The 24,593-nt window shown below is 41.2% G+C and overlaps 1 protein-coding gene across 5 annotated transcripts in view; it reads left to right on the plus strand.

The window, feature by feature from the left end:
* SPOCK3 (SPARC (osteonectin), cwcv and kazal like domains proteoglycan 3) overlaps positions 1-24,593 on the plus strand; it is a 374,306-nt gene that overhangs the window by 266,879 nt on the left and 82,834 nt on the right. For all 5 annotated transcript variants that reach the window (XM_060101614.1, XM_060101609.1, XM_060101610.1 and 2 more), the window contains one exon: positions 1,622-1,736. In XM_060101614.1, the coding sequence (XP_059957597.1) occupies positions 1,622-1,736 (115 nt within the window). The remainder of the gene's footprint in view (positions 1-1,621; positions 1,737-24,593) is intronic.

A 24,593-nucleotide genomic window follows, 5' to 3' on the forward strand; every position in this document is an offset into this window, starting at 1 on the left:
CACTCAATCTCTTTATTTATTTCTACATTTGATTACTATTGGGCATTTTAAATTACATTTAAAATTCATTGCGATTTTATATGACAAGGTCATTTTTCTTGGATTCTTGAAAGATTGAATAATGAAAAATAATGATACCTTTGAAAGAGTTTATTCCTCCAAAAAGGCCCACTAAACCACTACAAATATATTCCAAGTGTAATAATTTTTTATCTTTTGTAACAGGCCTAGTTAAGAATTTTGCCTGTCCATTAGAGAGTTATTTGGCAAGGAAAAAAATGTTACATATATGTGAATAATCTGATTAGTCATTGGGTATATTCTATGCTTCCTGATATCAGCTGAAGCTGAATTAAATTAGTCACTGGTACATTTGTCGGTTGGAGCCAGAAAGTCTGTCCTATTTAATTTTAAAATCATTTGCACTGGGTAAATTATGGACACAGCCAGGAAAGAAATCACATTACTTCAGAATTAGCAAGATCTATATTTTTTAGAGGCGGAAGATAATTATTGCCTCTTAAATGATGGAGTAGGTTTGCAGCTTTCTAAATCATGTCAAACATACAGTTATAAAATATTATCTTAAGGATTATTTAAATTACTCAGGCTTAAATTCTATAAAGAGCAATGTTTACAAAGAAAATTAAAGCAAAAGTAAACTAAAAAAATGTCCTAATGTGCCATAACAATGTCGATCATTTGCCTTTAATTTCATTCAGCTTTTATTCACATTTGCTGAGAGCCTGATTCGTGGTAGCTACTACCATTTGATTCTTAAAATTCTGTGGATTAGATTTTTTACTGAAGTGTAGTTGATTTGCAACGTTGTGTTAGTTTCAGGTGTACAGCCAAGTGTATCAGTTCTACATATATGTATTCTTTTTCAGATTCTGTTCCCACATAGGTTATTATACAATATTGAGTAGAGTTCCCTGTGCTGTACAGTAGGTCCTTGCGGATTATCTATTTTATATAAACTAGTGTGTATATGTCAATCCCAAACTCCTAATTTATCCCTCCCCTGCCTTTCCCCTTTGATAACCACACGTTTGTTTTTTTTTTTTTTTTTTCCTTTTGCGGTATGCGGGCCTCTCACTGTTGTGGCCTCCCCCGTTGCGGAGCACAGGCTCCGGACACGCAGGCTCCGGACGCGCAGGCTCAGCGGCCATGGCTCACGGGCCCAGCCGCTCCGCGGCATATGGGATCCTCCCAGACCGGGGCACGAACCCGTATCCCCTGCATCGGCAGGCGGACTCTCAACCACTTGCGCCACCAGGGAGGCCCACACACGTTTGTTTTTTAAGTCTGTGGCTCTATTTCTGTTTTGTACATAAGTTCATTTGTATCACTCTTTTAGATTCCACTAGATTAGATATTATCTTCCCCATTATTCATATGAGGACTGGAGGCTGAGAACGTTTCAGAAGCGGCCCAGACACCGCACCAGGAATGGCATCACAGGATGCGGATTCAGGTGTAACACGCTCTGCCCTGTCCCATTCACCTCTCTGTCTATAGCGGGGGTCATAGAACTGCAGGTGCCCTGTTGTCATGTTCTTGACTTCCGGTGGATATAACTAAATGTACTTGAATTACTATTTTTTCTCTCTTTATACAGTGCAAACTACAATACCAGGCCTGCATCTTAGGAAAACAGATCTCAGTCAAGTGTGAAGGGCATTGCCCGTGTCCTTCAGATACGACCACGGGCTCAAGCAGGAGTAAGAAGAGAGGTAGGTGATGAAAATTTATTTATATTTTTACATTTGTGTCCTCTATTGAAATATCTTGCAGTGAATGTTAAGTCACTGAATACTCAATTAAATTTACTTCTATACATATACTGAACTTTTATCATTATACTGTAAGTGAATTTGTTTTTTTCCTTTAGTCTCAGTTATTATAGTAAGTAATGTCTTTCTGTAGATTTCTGTTATTTCAGTAGTAACAGCTGGATGCTTATTTCTACGTATAAGAAAACTACAGTGATGCCTCCTGTGAATTATTCTGCCTAAAATGTGTGTTTTACATCTTTTTTCATTTGGAGCCAACAACTGATCAGTAGTAACATAGTAAGTGATAAATTAGTTTGGTCAAAATGAAACTGGTAAATCAATTAATACTAACCTTTTTAAATAAAGGTGTCTACCCCATGTAGAGCGTGTATATGTGTATGTACGTGTGTTCCTGTGTGTATATAAAATTTCCTGCTGAAGAATTTTATAAGTTAAACTTTCTTTCAATTAGAGTTCTTAAATCTTTATTTTTATTGGTTTGATGTGTAATAAAGTAATGAAGTACATTTAACCCGACACAGGTTACAGCATATAAATTGACTTTTATAGGTTATATATTGTGGTTTACATGGCATTTTTATATTTGAGATATTGTTTATGCCTTTCAAAAAAATCTCCATGGCTGCTGGTTTCAGTTCTTCACAGCCATAGATGAAGGTGGAAATGCTGGGGCCAGGTGTTTCTTTGAGACAAAGACTGTTTCATAAGCATCATCATCAACATTTATCATATTTTTATAGCCATCTGAATCTTGTAATTTAACAACTACCATCGTGGGTCCTTAATGAAGAGAATTTGTTTTTGCCTTTTTTCTGACAAATATGAATAATGGATATGCATAGGAAAACAACTTAGTGGATGTGAAGTGGATTTAGTATAAGCCGTTATTGTCTTAAACATTCTATACCTGATGTTCCATGTTACAGTCCCATGATCAATATTTTATTAGAGTTAAATCTTTTGAAGTTCAGTCATGCCATTTATATTGGTCTTTCCTTGTTAAGTAACATTTAAGATAATAATTTTAATTTTTTTGTGTGTGTTTTGCTCCTTCAGCATCTTTTTTTTTTTTTAAACATGTTTATTGGAGTATAACTGCTTTACAATGTTGTGTTAGTTTCTGCTTTGGAACAAAGTGAATCAGCTATACGTATACATATATCCCCATATCCCCTCCCTCTTGCATCTCCCTCCCACCCTCCCTATTCCACCCCTCTAGGTGGTCACAAAGCACCGAGCTGATCTCCCTGTCCTATGTGGGTGCTTCCCACTAGCTGTCTATTTTACGTTTGGTAGTGTATATATGTCCATGCCACTCTCTCACTTCATCCCAGCTTACCCTTCCCCCTCCCTGTGTCCTCAAGTCCATTCTCTAGTAGGTCTGCATCTTTATTCCTGTCCTGCCCCTAGGTTCTTCAGAACCATTTGTTTTTTTTAGATTCCATATATATGTGTTAGCATATGGTATTTGTTTTTCTCATTCTGACTTACTTCACTCTTATGACCGACTATGTCCATCCACCTTTCTACAAATAACTCAATTCCGTTTCTTTTTATGGCTGAGGAAAATTCCATTGTATATATGTGCCACATCTTCTTTATCCATTCATCTGTCGATGGACACTTAGATTGCCTCCATGTCCTGGCTATTGTAAACAGTGCTGCAGTGAGCATTGCGATACATGACTCTTTTTGAATTATGGTTTTCTCAGGTATATGTACAGTAGTGGGATCACTGGGTGGTATGGTAGTTCTATTTTCAGTGTTTTAAGGAACCTCCATACTGTTCTCCATAGTGGCTGTACCAATTCACATTTCCACCAACAGTACAAGAGGGTCCCCTTTTCTCCACACCCTCTCCAGCATTTATTGTTTGTAGATTTTTTGATGATGGCCATTCTGACTGGTGTGAGGTGATCCCTCATTGTAGTTTTGATTTGCATTTGTCTAATGATTAGTGATGTTGAGCATCCTTTCATGTGTTTGTTGGCAATGTGTATATCTTCTTTGGAGAAATGTCTATTTAGGGCTTCTGCCCATTTTTGGATTGGGTTGTTTGTTTCTTTGATACTGAGCTGTATGAGTTGCTTGTATATTTTGGAGATTAATCCTTTGTCAGTTGCTTCATTTGCAAATATTTTCTCCCATTCTGAGGGCTGTCTTTTCGTCTTGTTTATGGTTTCCTTTGCTGTGCAAAAGCTTTGAAGTTTCATTAGGTCCCATTTGTTTATTTTTGTTTTTATTTCCATTTCTCTAGGAAGTGGGTCAAAAAGGTCTTGCTGTGATTTATGTCATAGAGTGTTCTGCCTATGTTTTCCTCTAAGAGTTTTATAGTGTCTGGCCTTACATTTAGGTCTTTAATCCATTTTGACTTTATTTTTGTGTATCGTGTTAACAAATGTTCTAATTTCATTGTTTTTACATGTAGCTGTCCAGTTTTCCTAGCACCACTTATTGAAGAGGCTGTCTTTTCTCCATTGTATATGCTTGCATCTTTTATCAAACATAAGGTGACCATATGTGCATGGGTTTATCTCTGGGGTTTTTTTGTTTTTGTCTTTGTTTTTGTGGTACGCGGGCCTCTCACTGTTGTGGCCTCTCCCGTTGCGGAGCACAGGCTCCGGACGCACAGGCTCAGCGGCCATGGCTCACGGGCCCAGCCGCTCCACGGCATGTGGGATCTTCCTGGACCGGGGCACAAACCCGTGTCCCCTGCATTGGCAGGCAGACTCAACCACTGCGCCACCAGGGAAGCCCAAAGGGATGGTTTTAAATGTGCAGATGTTGTGACTCTTTTTTTGTGTGTGTGTGTTGCTCTTGAAATTGATCTCTATCGATTTCAAATTCTACACAAATATTTTATTTTCTACATAAAGTTATTGTGGGATTTATTTCTATCTTCCCTATAAATTCTAGTTAGAAATTTTGTATTTCGAGTTTATGCAGTTGTATGTTATGAGGTAGAAAAGTGGGGAAGCCCTGCATTAATTCTTGCAATACCAAAGGACTATTTATACTGAGTCCTTGTTAACTCCTTTCCAGTGTATGATCTGTGTTCTCTGAAAACCGTTCTTTACAATATGCAACATAAGCATTTTCTAAAAGCAGGGGTGATCATCACTGTATTAGCAGGTTTGACGTGAGCCCAGCAGGTCAGGATTGACTGCACCACCGTGGGGCTGCCAGCATTTACTGGACTTCGACTCAGAAACAACCCAGAGGTGGACCTAGAAACTAAACATTTCTGGGTTTAAAATGGGATATATTGCGATTCCTTAAGAGTTTGATATCGGTTGATCCTTTCCCTGAGACATATGGTAAAATGCATACATTTCTTGGAAGAACTAATACAGTTACACTGGATGGAGAGAGGGAAGCTGTTAGCCAAACTGTCTCCGCACACAAACCTTTATAGAGATGTCAGTCTTAACACAGAAACTGCATGCATTCAAGTTTAGAACAAGGAATAAATAATTACATGACCACAAATAAGGGTACAAAATCACATGTTATTTACAGTAATATACATGCCCACTTTCCCCATTCCACACAACACTTACTAAAAGGGTATTACCTACCTCACACTACAAAGTGTCTGTCCTTCCACCAACATTAAAGGTACTGTTATATAATAAGATGTTTGCTTTTCTACTTCTGATACTGAATTATTACTCTCTTTCTAAATGTAGAAGTGAGGCCAATTGATTTGTATTTAGAAGGTATTCTGTGAAATTCTTTTGTAAATAAAGGAATCAAAAAAATTTGTCTGAAGTTTAGCATCACACACTCTGAACAGTGTTTTCGAATAATATTTCAGAAATTAAATTACAGTTTCTTTATGTAGCTTGCCAGATTTCTCAAAACTCTCAATGAGTTCCCAAGATTCTGATGATAAATTTAAGCCTCAAAAAAGGAAAGCAAAGTCAATGAAGTATAAATATACTCTCATAAAAAATTGTTGATTTTATATTTCAGAATATAGGAAAAAATAGATTGCATCTGTACTTTGTAAAAGAGAGAGCATGAAGTCAGATTGAATTCATAGCAAAAAATGAGAATATATTCTTTTTCTGTGAAATGTATTTGGAACAAGTAATTTAGTTGAACTTAGACACTGCACAGTTGACCCTTGAGCAATTTGGGGGTTAGGGCCACTGACCTCCCACAAAGTCAAGAATCCATGTAGAACTTTTGACCCCACCCCCAAATTAACTACTAATAGTTAACTAGAAGCCTTAACGATAACATAAACAGTCAATTAACATATTTTTTACCTTGTATATATTATAAACTGTATTCTTACAGTAAAGTAAGCTAGGGAAAAGAAAACGTTATTAAGAAAATCATAAGGAAAAGAAAATTCATTTACAGTACTGTACTGTATTTATCGATACCATAAGTTTATGTTATCTGTTTACAACATGAATGGTCTGTCTACCAATATGTACATAGATATTGTCTTACATGATACAAAACACTGTAGATGTCATATGTATTATTAATGCTAGACATCAAAGATGAAAAGATGATGTGAAAAGGAAATTCATATTTATTTAGAGGTTTAATGATTCATGCACTGATAATGAAGAAGCAGCAATATGAATCTTTATGGTAGCCTAATGCAATCGATACAATTGCTTCACGGTAGCCTAGTCTATATACTAATGAATGGATGGATCAATATAAAATTTTATGGCATAAAGTATTAGACTCATATTCATAATGCAGTATTAGAAACATTGTTACATTTTTAAAAAAAACACTTACCTATGATGACAGGCTGGTACACACTTTCCCCAGTTGCAGGAGAGAGAGGCATACTGTATGGTAGTGTAATTCTTTGAAAGCAAAGTTACAAAACAGTAAGAAAACTAACACATTATTAACTTTGTATTAATTATCACCTTATGCTCATGTAAGATAGGCTGTCCACTTCAATACAAGTCCTGCACACAGTGGTCTACACAATGAATTCTTAGGCAATGATGGTGATGACACAAAGGCGTCTCATACAGTTGTTAGATTTTCACTCAGACACACATACACAACAGATAAACTTAGTAACTGTATGACGTGATGATTATTTCCTATTCATTAAGTGGATAATCATGAAGGTCTTCATCGTCCTTCACGCTGAGCAGGCTGAGGAGGTGGGAGAGGAGGGGTTGGTCCCGCTGTCTCGGGGGTGCCGGAGGCGGGGGTCCCGCTGTCTCGGGGCGGGGGAGGCGGGGGTCCCGTTGTCTCGGGGCGGGGGAGGCGGGGGTCCCGCTGTCTCGTGGCGGGGGTCCCACTGTCTCGGGGCGGCGGAGGCGGGGGTCCCGCTGTCTCGGGGCGGGGGAGGCGGGGGTCCCGCTGTCTCGGGGCGGGGGTCCCACTGTCTCGGGGCGGCGGAGGCGGGGGTCCCGCTGTCTCGGGGCGGGGGAGGCGGGGGAGGCGGGGGTCCCGCTGTCTCGGGGCGGCGGAGGCGGGGGTCCCGCTGTCTCGGGGCGGGGGAGGCGGGGGTCCCGCTGTCTTGGGGGCGGCGGAGGCGGGGGTCCCGCTGTCTCGGGGCGGCGGAGGCGGGGGTCCCGGTGTCTCAGGGGTGACAGAGCCAGGCATACTGTGTGTAATTTTACGGAAATGTGCTGTAATTTCTGCCTGACGTTTTTGCTTTTCATTTTCTCTAAAACCGTTCCTACATGGTACCAGTCCTTCTGACTGTCAGCATTGGTTCCAGCGCCCGGACCATAGAAGGGTCCACCTCGTGAAAGAAGTCAGAAGCAGTCTTGACTAATCTGATGTCCCTTGGCTTCCGGCACCACTTCCTCTGCGTCTTCTTCCGTGTCATGGGCCTAGTCTGGAAGCCCTCATCTCCATGAGGTTACCCTCTGTTAATTTCCCGGGGGGGTGTCAGTTAGCTCTTGAATTTCTCCAAGATCCACGTCTTGACACGCTTCTCCTCCTTCACCTCTTTTCCCACACCCAGCAACTCCGTCATGATTTCTTTGATTGGCTTTGTCCTAAATCCTGTGAAGTCACGCACAGCGTCTGGACACAGTTTTCTCCAGCAGGAATTTATTGTTTGGGGCTTGATGGTGTTCGTGGCTTTTTGTGTAACAGTGATGGCTTCTTCAACGGTGTGGTCCTTCCAGACTCTCATGATGTTTTCTCTGTCTGTGTTCTCTTCTGCAGCGTGGACAGTCCTTTCCGTAGAATGTCATGTGTAATGAGCCTTAAAGGTCCTTAGGACCCTCTGACCTAGAGGCTGAATAGAGACATTGTGTTTGGGGCAGGCAGACCACTTTGACGCCTCTGGTGTTGAACTCATGGGGTTCCACGTAGCAAGGGACATTGTCTAATATCAAAAGAACTTTGAAAGGCAGTCCCTTCCTGACAAGGCGCTTCCTGACATAACGGATAAAGCATGGATGAGACCAACACAGAGAAAGGGTTCTTATTTTCTAGGCCTCCTTGTTGTACAACCAACAGATGGGCAGCTCAGGGGTCAGCAGCTTCATAGGTTAGGGCAGTTCTTTTTTTTTTTTTTTTGATGTGGACCATTTTTAAAGTCTCTATTGAATGTGTTACAATATTGCTTCTGTTTTATGTTTTGGTGTTTTGGCTTCGAGGCATGTGGGATCTTAGCTCCCTGACCAGGGATCGAACCCGCACTTCCTGCATTGGAAGGCGAGCTCCTAACCACTGGACCACCAGGGAAGTCCTGGTTAGGTCAGTTCCAATCCTAAACCCAGCTGCATTTGCACAAAACAGTAGTTAGCCTATCCTTTTCTACCTTAAATCCTGGTGCTCGATTCTCTTCCATATTAATAAATATCCTTTGTGGCATTTTTCCCCAGAATAGGGCACTTTCATCTGCATAAAAAATCTGTTTAGACAGATGTCCTTTCTCCCCAGTGGTTTTCTTTTTTCTTTTAAAAAAATTTTGTTGCAGTATACTTGGTTTACATTTTGTTAGTTTCAGGTGTACAGCAAAGTGATTCAGTTATACATAAACATATATTGACTCTTTTTTAGATTCTTTCCCCATATAGGTCATTACAGAGTACCGAGTAGAGTTCCCTGTGCTATACAGTAGGTCCGTGTTGATTATCTGTTTTATATATAGTAGAGTATGTTAGTCCTATGCTCCTAATTTATCCCTCCCCCCAACATTTCCCCTCTGGTAACCATAAGTTTGTTTTTGAAATTTGTGAGTCTGTTTCTGTTTTGTAAATAAGTTAATTTGTATCATTTTTTAAAAATTAGATTTCACATATAAATGATATTGTATGGTATTTGTCTTTCTCTGTCTGAACTACTTAGTATGATAATCTCTAGGTCCATCCATGTTGCTGCAAATGGCATTATTTAATTCTTTTTTATTGTTGAGTAATATTCCATTGTATATATGTACCACATCTTCTTTATCCATTCCTCTGTTGATGAACATTTAGGTTGTTTCCAGGTCGTGGCTCCCAGTGGTTTTCTTTTTTTCTTTTTTTTTCTTTTTTTTTTTTACAAATTTGTTTATTTATTTTTGGCTGTGTTGGGTCTTTGTTGCTGTGCATGGGCTTTCTCTAGTGGCGGCAAGCAGGGCCTACTCTTCATTGTCGTGAGCGGGCTTCTCATTGCGATGCTTTCTCTTGTTGCAGAGCATGGGCTTTAGGCACACAGGCTTCAGTAGTTGTGGCTCGCGGGCTAGAGTGCAGGCTCAGTAGTTGTGGTGCATGGGCTTAGTTGCTCTGTGGCATGTGGGGTCTTCCCGGACCAGGGCTTGAACCCACGTCCCCTGCATTGGCAGGTGGATTCTTATCCACTGTGCCATCAGGGAAGCCCTCCCAGTGGTTTTCTTAACAGCTTCTGTGTACTCACCTGCTGCCTCTTGGTTGGCAGAAGCTGCTTCTCTTGTTATCCTGACATTTTTTAAGCCAAACCTCTTTCTGCAGTTCTCACCCCATCCTTTGCTGGCCTTCAGTTCTCCAGCTTTACCTCCTTCACCTTTTACTTTAAGCTGTCATATAATGACTTTGCTTTTTCTTCAATAATCTTATAGTCTCTAGGTAAGCCTTTCTTACAGCACCCACAAAACTGCATTTTTAATAGGAAATAAAAGAGTATTTCACAAAAAGTGCGAGATTTTTGCATGTGCTGGAGTTGCTGCAGTGAAAGCTTTGCAAATTTCCTTTTCTTTCTTTCTGATGGTCCTTATGCTGGATTTATTCATCTTGAAATGGCAGCCACCACAGCTGCGGGCATCAATCTACAGAGCACATCAAACAATTCAGCCTTTTCTTGTCATGTCCTGACTTTTTCTGCTTCTTGGGAGCACGGCCAGCATCACTAGTGGCAATTCCTGGGTCCCATGGCATTATTCAGGGTTTACAGTTTTGCACTAGACACGATGAAAAACACGCAGGTACTTCAACTGATACTTTTTACTAGATTCGCAATTTCCTGGGGAGGGGAACGGCTCAGACAGAGATGATGAGCATCTCAGAGCATTTTAAGTGGTTCCTCACTACACTTGAGCTCAGCGCAGTAGCAGCAGTGCTGGTGCAAAATGACTACAGCAAGACAGCATATGCCACGGTTAACTGTGTGCGGTGATGATTGAATAGTGCATCTTTATGTTTGTCTATATTTCTCTCAACTGAATGGTGCCATGTATGGTCTGTAATTGTGTACATAAGTGTTGATAAATTTTAACTTTATGTAATAAATTTGTGCATATTTTATGGTGGTAAATGACAAAATAGTCTAGTATCTACATATATTTTATGTATTCCTGACGTACCTAACTTTTTCTTAATTCTTTTGATATTTCTAGGCTACGTGGTTCATCTGCAGTTTTTTTTCAAATTGTCATAAATCTCCAAAAATGTTTTCCATATATTTATTGAAAAAAAAATCTGCCTATAAGTGGGATTGATGTTTCTGTTTACAGTTTAGAGAATGTAAACTATGCTGTGCTTTTTCTTCATTTTAAACTGCTTACAAAAGTAAAATTACATTTCACTGTACTCTGTATACCTCAAAGCCTAATTTTAAAGGCATCTCTTGGATGTCTTCATGTTTTTTTATTACAATTTATCTTTTCACTGTTAGTTTGATTGCTTTATTTGGAAATCATATTTGAAAGCCCAAGAATAATGATATATAACAAAGAAATAATATTTTGAATAAATATTTGAAAAAATCAGTCCACAAAGATTTTCAGGGGATTCAACAGGCAGAGGAGAAGTCATATTTGGATTTTTAAATACTTAATTTTGTTCTCAAGATTGCTTTGGCTATTCAGGGTCTTTTGTGTTTCCATACAAATTGTGAAATTTTTTGTTCTAGTTCTGTGAAAAATGCCAGTGGTAGTTTGATAGGGATTGCACTGAATCTGTAGATTCCTTTGGGTAGTAGAGTCACTTTCACAATGTTGATTCTTCCAATCCAAGAACATGGTATATCTCTCCATCTATTTGTATCATCTTTAATTTATTTCATCAGTGTCTTATAGTTTTCTGCATACAGGTCTCTTGCCTCCTTAGGTAGGTTTATTCCTAGATATTTTATTCTTTTTGTTGCAATAGTAAATGGGAGTGTTTCCTTGATTTCACTTTCAGATTTTTCATCATTAGTGTATAGGAATGCCAGAGATTTCTGTGCATTAATTTTGTATCCTGCTACTTTACCAAATTCATTGATTAGCTCTAGTAGTTTTCTGGTAGCATCTTTAGGATTCTCTATGTATAGTATCATGTCATCTGCAAATAGTGACAGCTTTACTTCTTCTTTTCCAATTTGGATTCCTTTTATTTCCTTTTCTTCTCTGATTGCTGTGGCTAAAACTTCCAAAACTATGTTGAATAAGAGTGGTGAGAGTGGGCAACCTTGTCTTGTTCCTGATCTCAGTGGAAATGGTTTCAGTTTTTCACCATTGAGGACGATGTTGGCTGTGCGTTTGTCATATATGGCCTTTATTATGTTGAGGAAAGTTCCCTCTATGCCTACTTTCTGCAGGGTTTTTATCATAAATGGGTGTTGAATTTTGTTGAAAGCTTTCTCTGCATCTATTGAGATGATCATATGGTTTTTCTCCTTCAATTTGTTGATATGGTGTATCACATTGATTGATTTATGTATATTGAAGAATCCTTGCATTCCTGGAATAAACCCCACTTGATCATGGTGTATGATCCTTTTAATGTGCTGTTGGATTCTGTTTGCTAGTATTTTGTTGAGGATTTTTGCATCTATGTTCATCAGTGATATTGGCCTGTAGTTTTCTTTCTTTGTGACATATTTGTCTGGTTTTGGTTACAGGGTGATGGTGGCCTCGTAGAATGAGTTTGGGAGTGTTCCTCCCTCTGCTATATTTTGGAAGAGTTTGAGAAGGATAGGTGTTAGCTCTTCTCTAAATGTTTGATAGAATTCGCCTGTCAAGCCATCTGGTCCTGGGCTTTTGTTTTTTGGAAGATTTTTAATCACAGTTTCAATTTCAGTGCTTGTGATTGGGGTGTTCATATTTTCTATTTCTTCCTGGTTCAGTCTCGGCAGGTTGTGCATTTCTAAGAATTTGTCCATTTCTTCCAGGTTGTCCATTTTATTGGCATAGAGTTCCTTGTAGCAATCTCTCATGATCTTTTGTATTTCTGCAGTGTCAGTTGTTACTTCTCCTTTTTCATTTCTAATTCTACTGATTTGAGTCCTCTCCCTTTTTTTCTTGATGAGTCTGGCTAATGGTTTATCAATTTTGTTTATCTTCTCAAAGAACCAGCTTTTAGGTTTATTGATCTTTGCTATCGTTTCCTTCATTTCTTTTTCATTTATTTCTTATCTGATCTTTATGATTTATTTCCTTCTGCTAACTTTGGGTGTTTTTTTTTTCTTCTTTCTCTAATTGCTTTAGGTGCAAGGTTAGGTTTTCTATTTGAGATATTTCCTGTTTCTTAAGGTAGGATTGTATTGCTCTGAACTTCCCTCTTAGAACTGCTTTTGCTGCATCCCATAGGTTTTGGGTTGTCGTGTCTCCATTGTCATTTGTTTCTAGTTATTTTTTGATTTCCTCTTTAATTTCCTCAGTGGTCACTTGGTAATGGAGCTGGATGAATCAGGCTCCCTGACTTCAGACTATACTATAAAGCTACAGTAATCAAGATAGTATGGTACTGGCACAAAAACAGACATATAGATTAATGGAACAGGATAGAAAGCCCAGAGATAAACCCATGCACATATGGTCACCTTTTCTTTGAGGAAGGAGGCAAGAAAATACAGTGGAGAAAAGACAGCCTCTTCAATAAGTGGTGCTGGGAAAACTGGACAGGTATATGTATGAAATTAGAACACTCCCTTACACCATACACAAAAATAAACTCAAAATGGATTAAAGACCTAAATGTAAGACCAGACACTATCAAACTCTTAGAGGAAAACATAGGCAGAACACTCTATGACATAAATCACAGCAAGATCCTTTTTTTTTTTTTTTTTTTTTTTTGCGGTACGCGGGCCTTACACTGTTGTGGCCTCTCCCATTGCGGAGCACAGGCTCTGGACGTGCAGGCTCAGCAGCCATAGCTCACGGGCCCAGCCGCTCCGCTGCATGTGGGATCCTCCTGGACTGGGGCACGAACCCATGTCCCCTGCATCAGCAGGCGGACTCCCAACCACTGCGCCACCAGGGATGTCCTGGGCTCCGTTTCTTCACAGGAACGCAGAACCGGAGGGCCTGAATTAAATTAAAAATTAATTAAATTAATATTAAATAAATTATTTTTATTTATTATTGTTTAAATAGATTATTTATTTATTATAATTATTTATTATGTTTTATTAATTATTAATATCAATTATTTTATTGATGCTTATTGATTAATTATTAAATAAATAAATAAATTCATTTATTATTAAATAAATAAATATTATTAAATAAATAAATAAAATAAAATTAATTTAAAAAATATATAGTTACCTGTAATCATACCCAAAGTCATAATTTTATTCCACAGTTCATATTGTCTCTAGAAAGGACCAGAAGTTACCAAACCCACATTGTGTGAGAATTCTGAGGTTTGTAATGAAAGTCATGTACACCTGGAGCTCTCTTTTCTGTGTGTGTGTGTGTGTGTGTGTGTGTGTGTGTGTGTGTGTTGGGGGGTGACTGGAGCCCCGCCCACCCTGAGCCTGTTGAAGCCCTTGCTTCCCTGGGGTTGAGGGGGTGTCTTGCTGCCCCTGCTCCTCTCCCGATCATGTATTGATCTGGATTCTGTTGGGCACCAGGGTGTTTGTAGATGGTGTGCCCCCTTCAGTGAGGGATTTTACACACTTTAGGTGACTCATCAGTCCTGTTTGTAGCGCTTAGACGCTGACACTAGCTTGTTCACTGTTTGAGGTCTGTTTTTCTCACTCCCAGGAATTATTTCTACAACTTGGTGAATGCAGTTGCTCCCCTGGAGCTGTCTGTCTCTCTGTCTCTCTCTCTCCATGACTGTGCCTCTACCTCTGTCTCTCTCTCTGTCTCCCTTTCTCTGTCTCTCTCCTTGTCTCTGTTTCTCTCTCCCTGTCTCTGTCTCCCTGTCTCTGTCTCTTTCTCTCTGTCTCTTATCTCTCTCCCTCCTTGTCTCTATCTCTCTCTTCCTATCTCTGTCTCTGTCTTTTTCTCCCTCTCTCTCTCTCTGTCTCCCTGTCTCTCTCCCCTTTCTTTTGTCAAGCTGTGTTCCATGTTTTCCCTTAAAGTTAGTTTGAACACTCTTTGATGCTGAATTCCTTCGGCTGTAGAAACTTTGCAGATTATACTTGAGAACACCTCCACCACGGGGAGATGAGGGCCTCAGGGTGGTTAACAAAGACATCTCACTGTGAGCGTCACCGACGTAGCCCAGCGGCATCGGTGCTGCTGTGAATCTGCCCTGGATGGTCTCGCAGATTCGCTGCCAGCAGGCCGTCTCCATCCCACTCAGCGCTTTTCAGGTGACCTGCCACCTGCTGTACCTGACTCATGAGGACAGGCTGTCACACCTTGCTGCCCAGGTGAATGGACTGCAGTGTTACCAGAATCTCCCATGTTCCACTGGCATCTTTATAAGGTGAATATTAGCCTCTGTCCTTAGTCTAAATAGGTCATGCTTGCTCTTCCAAAAGATACTGGTACTTGATCCTCAACTCTAATACATTTATGATGCACTTTCTTGACAGGTTATATATACAAAGTGAGACCCTTCTACTGTTGTTGGCTGTGTAGGTTTTTCCTAGACTAAGAGTCTCTGGAAAGTGACATTTTCAAATTCAGAGCCCTGTTTTAGAAGATGTGTCCTATTTAGTAAAAGGAACCCCCTGGGGGCTAATTATCCTTGAAGCATTCCCCTTCTGATCTTTCCTTACAAAGAAAAATTATAGTTTTACTGTGTTTCCAAGGCACACGGGATAAATCACCCAATTCATAGCAACAGTTGTATTCCAGATGGTATTATAAGGCGTGATTTTTTTAAAAGAAAAGCTCCTATTACTAGCACGTGTGTGTGATTAAGGATATCATAATGTTACAGTACTAAAAATAGTCGCTATTTGTCATATGTTGTATGTATTGTTTGTCGAATATTACTTGAATTTTCCCAGGCCAGTCTGTTTTCTTTGTAATTATTGACTAAGAAGGGTATACACATCTGTGTAATTTTAAACTCAAGTAAACCTAATACAAAGTAATTTCTCCCACAGAGTCGATGTGCCTAAGATGTAAATCTCTGTCAGAGATAATATTGATGGTTATTTTTCATATCTGTATACCATCCAAGGCCATCTATATGTATATGTTTATTCATATCTACATCTATATAATGTGTATACATATAGCATATATATATAGTGTGTGTACATATATATATATATATATATATATATATATATATATATATATAGCATTTATTAATGCTTACAATACACAGAGGCCAACAGCAAGCAGGGAGTAAATAATGTACTTCTATATTTCATTTTTTTTAATAATTACTCATTTTTTTTGCTTATGCAATATCTCTGCTGGTAGTCCTGCTCTGTCTTCTTTTCTTATTGACGTATAATTGACTTACAACACTATGTTACTTCCAGGGTACAACATAGTGATCTGATATTTCTGTACATTACAAAATGATCACCATGATGTCTGGATACCATCTGTCACCATACAAAGTTATTAAAATATTATTGACTATCTGCTGCACACACATCACTGTCACTTCTTTATTTTGTGACTGGAGTTTCATACCCCTTGGTCTCCATCACCTATTCACTCATAACACCACCCTCCCTCCTCTCTGGCAACCATCACTTTCTTCTTGGGTATCTATGAGTCTGCTTCTGTTCTGTTATGTTTGTTCCTTTGTTTTGTTTTTTAGATTCCACATACAAATCAAATCATACAGTATTTGTGTTTCTTTGTCTGACTTATTTCGCTTAGCAGACTACCCTCTAGATCCACCCATACTGTCCCAAATGGCAAGGTTTCATCCTTTTCTATGGCTGAGTCATATTCCATTGTATATATGTTACATCTTCTTCATCTGTTCATTCATCCATGAGCACTTAACTTGTTTCTATATCTTGGTTATTGTGAGTAAAGGTGCAGTGAGCATAGGGGTGAATATATCTTTTGAAATTTCCGTATTTCTAGTTGTGGTCTTTTCTGTTTAGAGAAGTCCCTTTAACATTGATTTTAAACTTATTTCATGGTGCTGAACTCTTTTAGCTATTGTTCGTCTGTAAAACTCTTTATCTCTCCTTCCAGTCTGAACAATAGCTTTGCTGGGTAGATATTCTTGGTTGTAAGTTTTTCTCTTTCATCACTTTGAATATATTGTGCCCCTCCCTTCTGGCCTGCAACATTTCTGCTGAAAAGTCAGTTGGTAGACTTATGGGAGTTCCCTTACATATAACTAGCTGCCTTTCTCTTGTTGCTTTTTTTAAAAAATAAATTTATTTATTTATTTGGCTGTGGTGGGTCTTCGTTGCTGCATGCAGGCTTTCTCTAGTTGTGGTGAGCGGAGGCTACTCTTCGTTGTGATGTGAGGGCTTCTCATTGTGGTGGTTTCTCTTGTTGCAGAGCATGGGCTCTAGGTGCGTGGGTTTCAGTAGTTGTGGCAGGTGGGCTCAGTAGTTGTGGCTCATGGGCTCTAGAGTGCAGGCTCAGTAGTTGTGGTGCATGGGCTTTGTTGCTCCACGGCATGTGGGATCTTCCCAGACCAGGGCTCAAACCCGTGTCCCCTGCATTGGCAGGTGGATTCTTAACCACTGCGCCACCAGGGAAGTCCCCATCTTGTTGCTTATCTTTAATTTTTCCCATTTTAATTACAGTGTGTCTTGGTGTGGACCTCCTTGGGTTTATTTTGTTTGGGACTCTCCATCACTCCTGGTTCTGGATGTCTGTTTCCTTCCCTAGATTACAGAGTTTTTCAGGTATTATTTCTTTAAATAAATTCCCTGCCCCTTTCTTTCTCTCTTCTCCTTATGGGACCCCTACAATGCGAATGTTAGCATGCTTGATGTTGTTTCGGTGGTCTCTTAAACTATCCTCATTTTTTTAAATTCGCTTTTCTTTTTTCTGTAATGATCGGGTGATTTCCACTACTCTTCCAGTTTGCTGATCTGTCCCTCTGTATCATTTGATCTAATATTGATTCCGTTTAGTGTATTTTTTATTTCAATGATGTATTCTGCAGCTTTGTTTGGTTCTTCTTTGTATTTTCTAACTCTTTGTTAATCTTCTCACTCTGTTCATGCATTCTTCTCCCAAGTTTGTTGAGCATCTTTATGATCATTATCTTGATCTCTTTATTAGGTAGGTTGTTTATCTTCACTTTGCTTAGTTCTTCTTGGGTCTTGTTCCTTTGTTTCAAACATATTCCTCTATCATCTCATTTTGCCTAATTTTCTTTGTTTATTTCTGTGTATCAGGTAGGTGCACTACGTTTCCTGATCTTAGAGGAGTGGCCTTTAGTAGGAGGCGTCCTATGCATCCCAGCAGTGCACTCCTCTCTGGTCACCAGAGCTACAGGCTCTGGAGGTGGCCCCTATGTGGGCTGAGTGGACTTTTCTGTTGTGGTAGGGCCAACTTCTGTGAGCAGTCTGGTAGGTGGGGTGGCTCCCCGCCCTGTAAGCCACCAGGACCTGCATCCTGCTGTGGCGGCCGCCAGCTTGTTTGTCGAGGTTAGCCCAGGGTCTTCCTTCTCCACCATGTTCCTACTCTGTCTTCTTGTAAAATGTCTGAATTATTGCATTTTCAATTTAAGTAGATGACGCTCATTTCACATATATTGTACTTCGTATTAATACAAAATATTTGCAGGGGGTTTAAATCTGCCTCTAGTTTATATTCACTAAAGAAATATTTTATTGAATGCTGGGTAACATTGGCAGATATAGTTTTGAGAAAGGTGTCAATATATTTTTCTCCAAGAATCCACGGGCTATGCAGCCTGTACATAAATACTGTGATAAGAGGTAAGGACAAAGAAGTGCCATGAAAACTATGGAGATTAAGTTCTATGGCAGTTCAGGAAGAAATGGGATGAGTTAGCATTTGGTACCGACCAAAGATTACATATTGAGGTAGAAGCAGGGAGACTCCCAAATTCTGAGAGGAATGTTTATACTGATGCTGTCAGACTGCCTCCCAGATGCTAATAACTACATATTTGGCCTTAAATTGGATCTGAAGTGGCCAGTGGGTGTGTTGGGAAGAAATCACATTCAATTAAAAGGTATCTATCAAGTGTTTTGCCCACATGTGCGTTGGGCTAGATGCTACAGGAATACAGATAAGCATGTATTTTCGGTTGCTACATAGTTATTAATGCCCGAATCAAAATATGCTAAAAGAATTGTTACTAAGGAGTTGTTACTCATGGCTTAGGTCCGTTTATGGGCTGTGAGCTGAAGAGACTATATTTTGCTGTGATATCGGTCCCAAGGTACATGTGAAAGGAAAATATAGTTATGACAAAACGGGGTGGTACAGGTCACTCTTACTTGGTAAACTGGGCCAACACCTGACCATAGACAACAGACCTCTGAAGGGCTGCAGTGAGCACGTCTGCGGATAGTTTCTACCCTGATTCCTCTGCCTATGATTGTATTACTTGAATTTTTTTTTTTTTTTTTTTTTTTTGCGGTACGCAGACCTCTCACTGCTGTGGCCTGTCCTGCTGCGGAGCACAGGCTCTGGACACGCAGGCTCAGCGGCCATGGCTCATGGGCCCAGCCACTCCGTGGCATGTGGGATCTTCCCGGACCGGGGCACGAACCCGTGTCCCCTGCATCGGCAGGCGGACTCTCAACCGCCGCGCCACCAGGGAAGCCCTACTTGAAAGATTTTATGTTTGGAGCTACTAGCCATAAAAGGAAAGAGAGTAATTTATTTGTGACACCTCTCCTAAAAGTTACCTTTTTTCTTAGTGTCTTCAGACTACCTGTGATAGGAAAGTCAGGGACTTCCCCAGCTGTTCAGTGGTTAAGACTTCACCTTCCAATGCAGGGGGTTCGATCCCTGGTCAGGGAGCCAAGGTCCCACATGCCTCACGGCCAAAAAACCAAAACATAAAACAGAAGCAGTATTGTAACCAAAATTCAATGAAGACTTTAAAAATGGTCCATGTCAAAAAAAATCTTCCAAGGGAAAAGAAAAAGGGAAATTCAAATTCAACTTTTCAGTTTTCTCCCAAGCTTTACCTCCATTGCAGGAGAGATTACTCTGAGATTCCTATTTATGGTTATTTCTGGACAAGTTTGGGTCCACGGCATACTGGACCTCAGTCATGGATGGGGAGAAAGTCTGGTTTCACCCCAGACACATGAAATGTTGAAGGTAGAGCAGCGGGACTTTCTAGCTGATTCGTGTAGATTCTCTCAAGGTCTGCGTCCAGACCCCTCCCCCTCTGACACTGCTGGCTGTACCCCCGTCTGGTACAGGCCTGCACACACACACACACACACACACACACACACACACACACACACACCTTGTGAATGCTGTACAGAGGTAGGGCCTAAGCCTGGGGACGGCGCCGTGGGGACCACGCTCCCTGGGGTGCAGTGCATTTCCCTCAGACCTCCGGATGGAGGACCTGCCACCTACATGAATAAACTGAAAAACCACAGAGGAGAGGAACTAGACTCTTGAAACGTTAAAAGGCGGTCTTTTGTATGATATCTTTCCTTTTTCCTAAAATAAATTCCAGATTGTTTAGCTTCACAGTCAAGGTTCTTAACAGTCCAGGCCTCACCTGTATTGCACCATTATTGCATAGAACTTTCATCCCATTCAAGTCTGTTTACTGTTATTAAAACATAGCAAATCAGCCACCATGGATGCCACCTCACACCCATTGGGATGGCTGCTGCAAAAAAAAAAAAAAAAAAAATACAAAAATACAAATTTTGGTGAGGATGTGGGGAAACTGGAAATTGGAAGTTGGTGGTGGGAATGTAAATTGGTGCAGCTGCTGCGGAAAAGGGTATGGAGGTTCCTCAGAAAATTAAAAGTAGAACCACCTGTGATCCAGCAGTTCCACTTCTGGGCATATTCCCAAAAGAATTGAAAGCAGGGTCTGAAAGATATTTGTACACCCATGTTCACAGCTGCATCGTTCACGATGGCCAGGATGTGGAAGCAACCCAGGTGACCATTGACAGATGAATGAATAAACACAATGTGGTTTATACAAATAATGGAACATTATTCATCAGTTAAAAAGAAGGAGGTTCTGGGCTTCCATGGTGGCGCAGTGGTTGAGAGTCCGCCTGCCGATGCAGGGGACACGGGTTCGTGCCCCGATCCCGGAAGATCCCACATGCCGCGGAGCGGCTGGGCCCGCGAGCCATGGCCGCGGAGCCTGTGTGTCCGGAGCCTGTGCTCCGCAACGGGAGAGGCCACAGCAGTGAGAGGCCCGCGTACAGCAAAAAAAAAAAGAAGGAGGTTCTGACGCAAAGGCTACATCACAGGTGATGCTTGAAGACATTTCGCTGAGCAAAGTAACCCATCCCAGAGAGACAGATACTGCCTTGACCCACTGACATGAAGTGGCTGGAGCATGGACATAGAGAACGCCGATGGCGGGCTCCAGGGCCGGCGGTGGTGGGCCTTGTGATTAACACGGATGAGGTTTAGGTTTGCACGGTGACCGCATTGTGGAGCTCTGTTTCTCAGCAGTGTAAATGCACTTAACACTACTGACCTGTACACTTAAAAATGGTTAAGATGGTAAATTTTGTGTGTATTTTCCCACCATTTTTAAAAATAACAAATGAACAGATATCTTTTTAATGTTGTATCTGTGTCTGAGTGAGGGCTCTTGAACTTTCCTGCCCTTTCACGAAGCTTTCTCTGAGAAAACAAGTATTGAAAGTTTTCCCACTGATTGTGTGTGTGATTAGTGGTCTCTCCTGCGGGGGACACACAGCCCAGTGTGCATAGAACAATCCACTGCAGTAATACAGAACACGCAGCTTTGCAATTTCATTTATTTTATATTTTTACTAAGGCAGCAATTACCATCGCCTTAATATGAACTATTCAGCTTGACAGATGTCTGTGCACATATGGTTAAATTTGAATCTCATGTATAGAAACAGGCAGAACGGATACAGAAGTTTGGTGAGGCTGAGAACAGCCCTGCGTATCGGTTGTTTACACCGGCTCTCTGGCTCACCTTGAAAAGCCCGGGTCTCACTTCCGCCCTCAAAGTATAGCCTCCTCGGCCACAGGGCCTGTGCTTTAGGTACTTGCATATTTCTAAGTCTGTACCTGTGTGGAGTTTTTTACACTCTTGATAAATGTTAACCTCTTAACTTAGGCCATTTCTTGAGTCCTCAAAAAAACGCAGCCTAACCGTGTCTGTGCAGATGGTAACTTCAGAAGAGCAAGTGAGGACGTGTTACTCTGCCTTTTAGAAGAGGAGGACCCCGGGGACCCGGTCAGCAGTGACCTGTGTCACAGTGTGGGGAGCGGGACGCCCTTGGGAGCACCAGCGCCAGGACAGGGGGACAGCAGCCTGCAGGGCGCGACATTCTGCCTTGAACCCAGCAGGCGCCCCCCCTCCCCGCGCGCCCCCGGGAGCCCACCGTGCGCCCACCCTCCCCGCACGCCCCCGGGAGCCCACCGTGCGGGCTGGAATGGCATCTCCTATTTGTGGCCCTGCACAAGGGCAGTAGTGTAGCCGCCTTCCTTCAGAACAAACGCAGATATCGAGTGTGAGGGTGCTTTTCATCCACCTGCTGGTTTTGAGGTCAGGTGCTCCTTTGAGAGAGGGTCAGCCTGGAACACTCAGCTCACAGCGGTCCCCATGTGGTTCAAACTGGAGCGCTCTCCTAGCGCGCTCAAGGAAGCGTTGGTATTGACCTGAGTCTTTGTGTTGTATTTCACGTCTCGGAGCATTTCAGAACATCACTGTGTAACAGGAAGAATTCTGCCCGCCTTAGGGCCGGACAGTTCAGGAAGCTGCAGACCCTGGCAGGGAGGGAATGGCGCGCAGGCGTTGGAACTTGTTTTCCCTTTTTTTCCAGAGTCAAATAAATACAAGTTCTCTGGGTCTTTCCCAGGCCTGTACTGGTGCATCTATGCTGCTGTCATTTGAAGAGTTAAGTGAGCAAAACTCTACTCTGTTTTCCAGCAATTTGTAACTTTCAGTTTGAATTTTTATTTTTTTTGGCTGCGTTGGGTCTTCCTTGCTGCGCCCGGGCTTTCTCTAGTTGCCTCGACTGGGGGCTACTCTTCCTTGCGATGAGCGGGCTTCTCGTTACGGTGGCTTCTCTTGTTGTGGAGCACCAGCTCTAGGCGTGTGCAGGGTTTAGTAGTTGCAGCACATGGGCTCAGTAGTTGTGGCGTGGGTTCTAGCACGCAGGCTCAGTATTTGTGGCGCACAGGCTTAGTTGCTCCGTGGCATGTGAGATCTTCCCAGACCAGGGCTCAAACCCGTGTCCCCTGCATTGGCAGGCAGGTTCTTAACCACTGTGCCACCAGGGAAGTCCCATAACAGATTATTTTTTAATTTTTTTATGGAAAGCCGAAAAAATTAACAAAATACTGTTAATGTTGGGATATGAGTAGCTGAATGCTTGTTATATTTTGCTTACACTGTCTTGTGGTTAAAACTCCCAGGAAAAAGCAAAACTCAAAAAGCTGAGGAGACTTGGATTAGCTGTGATGCCAGATTCAGGATACAGGGGGTCATCACTTCAGCTACTCTTCTTAACTAGATGCAGACAACCTGAGAGAAGAAGAACCAACAACATAACTTACAGTGAAGTGTCACTGGGCTTAGGTTGAGAGTTAACATAAGAGTACACTTTCCTGAAGGCATTGCAAAGCATTCAATAATGAATCAGTGTTCTTTGCAGGAATATTTATATTGTATCAAGAATTTCCTCTGGGGGCTTCCCTGGTGGTGCAGTGGTTGAGAGTCCGCCTGCCGATGCAGGGGACACGGGTTCGTGCCCTGGTCAGGGAAGATCCCACATGCCGCGGAGCGGCTGGGCCCGTGAGCCATGGCCACTGAGCCTGTGCGTCCGGAGCCTGTGCTCCACAATGGGGAGACCACAACAGTGAGAGGCCCACGTACCGCAAAAAAAAAAAAAAAAAAAAAAAGAATTTCCTCTGGTTGATGAATAAAGGATAAACTGTTTAAAATCCACAAAAGCATAGCTTGCTGAAGCCAACCGTAGAACAACTGCAAGGTAACTAACAAATTATTTAAGAAATAGTTACACAGGAAGAGAACAGAGAAAGTTTCCATACAGATAATTGGGAAATGAAGCCTAGTTTCACATTGGCTATTCCATTTTGGCCCTTTTTGAATAGTTTAAGACACAACATTAAAAAATAACCTCCAATGTTAAAAAATATATAAAGGAATTGTTTTCTTTCCTTAGGTAACTCCTACTTGAATATTATCCTTCATGTTTTCAAGGGAATGCTGAAATTACTGTTGACATTATAAGTGTTCTTGGTTTCACGAATTCTGAAAATAGAATGGACAAGAATTTTTGGACATTATAAATAATATTTTATAGAAGTTTAAAGTGTAGGGAGAAATAATCTCAATATGGATGATTTTTAGTTCCACATGTCCTAAGGTGTAAATTAATGTAGCCAGTTAGTTTAGAAGCCTTTCCTATCCTACATCTCCAACAGTTTTATATTATAGGTAAATGAATGACATCGTTATTGGTGATCACATATAAACATAATGACAAATAAACAGAAAACTATTCTTATTATTTATTTATACACTGAAAATTCAGATTTACCATGTTTGCCATATTAATGGTAAATCTTTGCAGATCTAGTTTAGAAAGAATAAAAACTGTCCTAGGGGCTTCCCTGGTGGCGCAGTGGTTGGGAGTCTGCCTGCCGATGCAGGGGACACGGGTTCGTGCCCCAGTCCGGGAGGATCCCACGTGCCGCGGAGTGGCTGGGCCTGTGAGCCATGGCCACTGAGCCTGTGTGTCCGGAGCCTGTGCTCCGCAACGGGAGAGGCCACAGCAGTGAGAGGCCCGCGTACTGCCAAAAAAAAAAAAAAAAAAAAAAAAACAACTGTCCTAATGTACCCAGAAAAGGGTTGGGCTACTAAAGAAAACAGAGGTGTCTTTATAGAACTATGCTTGAGAAATCAGAGTACAGTAGAGGTGCTGATTGATAGAAACGTGGTCAAACATTTCTGGTTAACAGGATGATAAAGAGGGAAGGGGAAGGAAAGAGAAGCCGTAGATACCTAACCAAACATATTCTCAGGCTGAGGATGGAATTCTCTGGTGACTTACGTGTTTTGAAAACGAGGA

Source organism: Mesoplodon densirostris, chromosome 6 (assembly GCF_025265405.1).
Source record: "Mesoplodon densirostris isolate mMesDen1 chromosome 6, mMesDen1 primary haplotype, whole genome shotgun sequence".
In the NCBI taxonomy this organism is placed as follows: domain Eukaryota; kingdom Metazoa; phylum Chordata; class Mammalia; order Artiodactyla; family Ziphiidae; genus Mesoplodon; species Mesoplodon densirostris.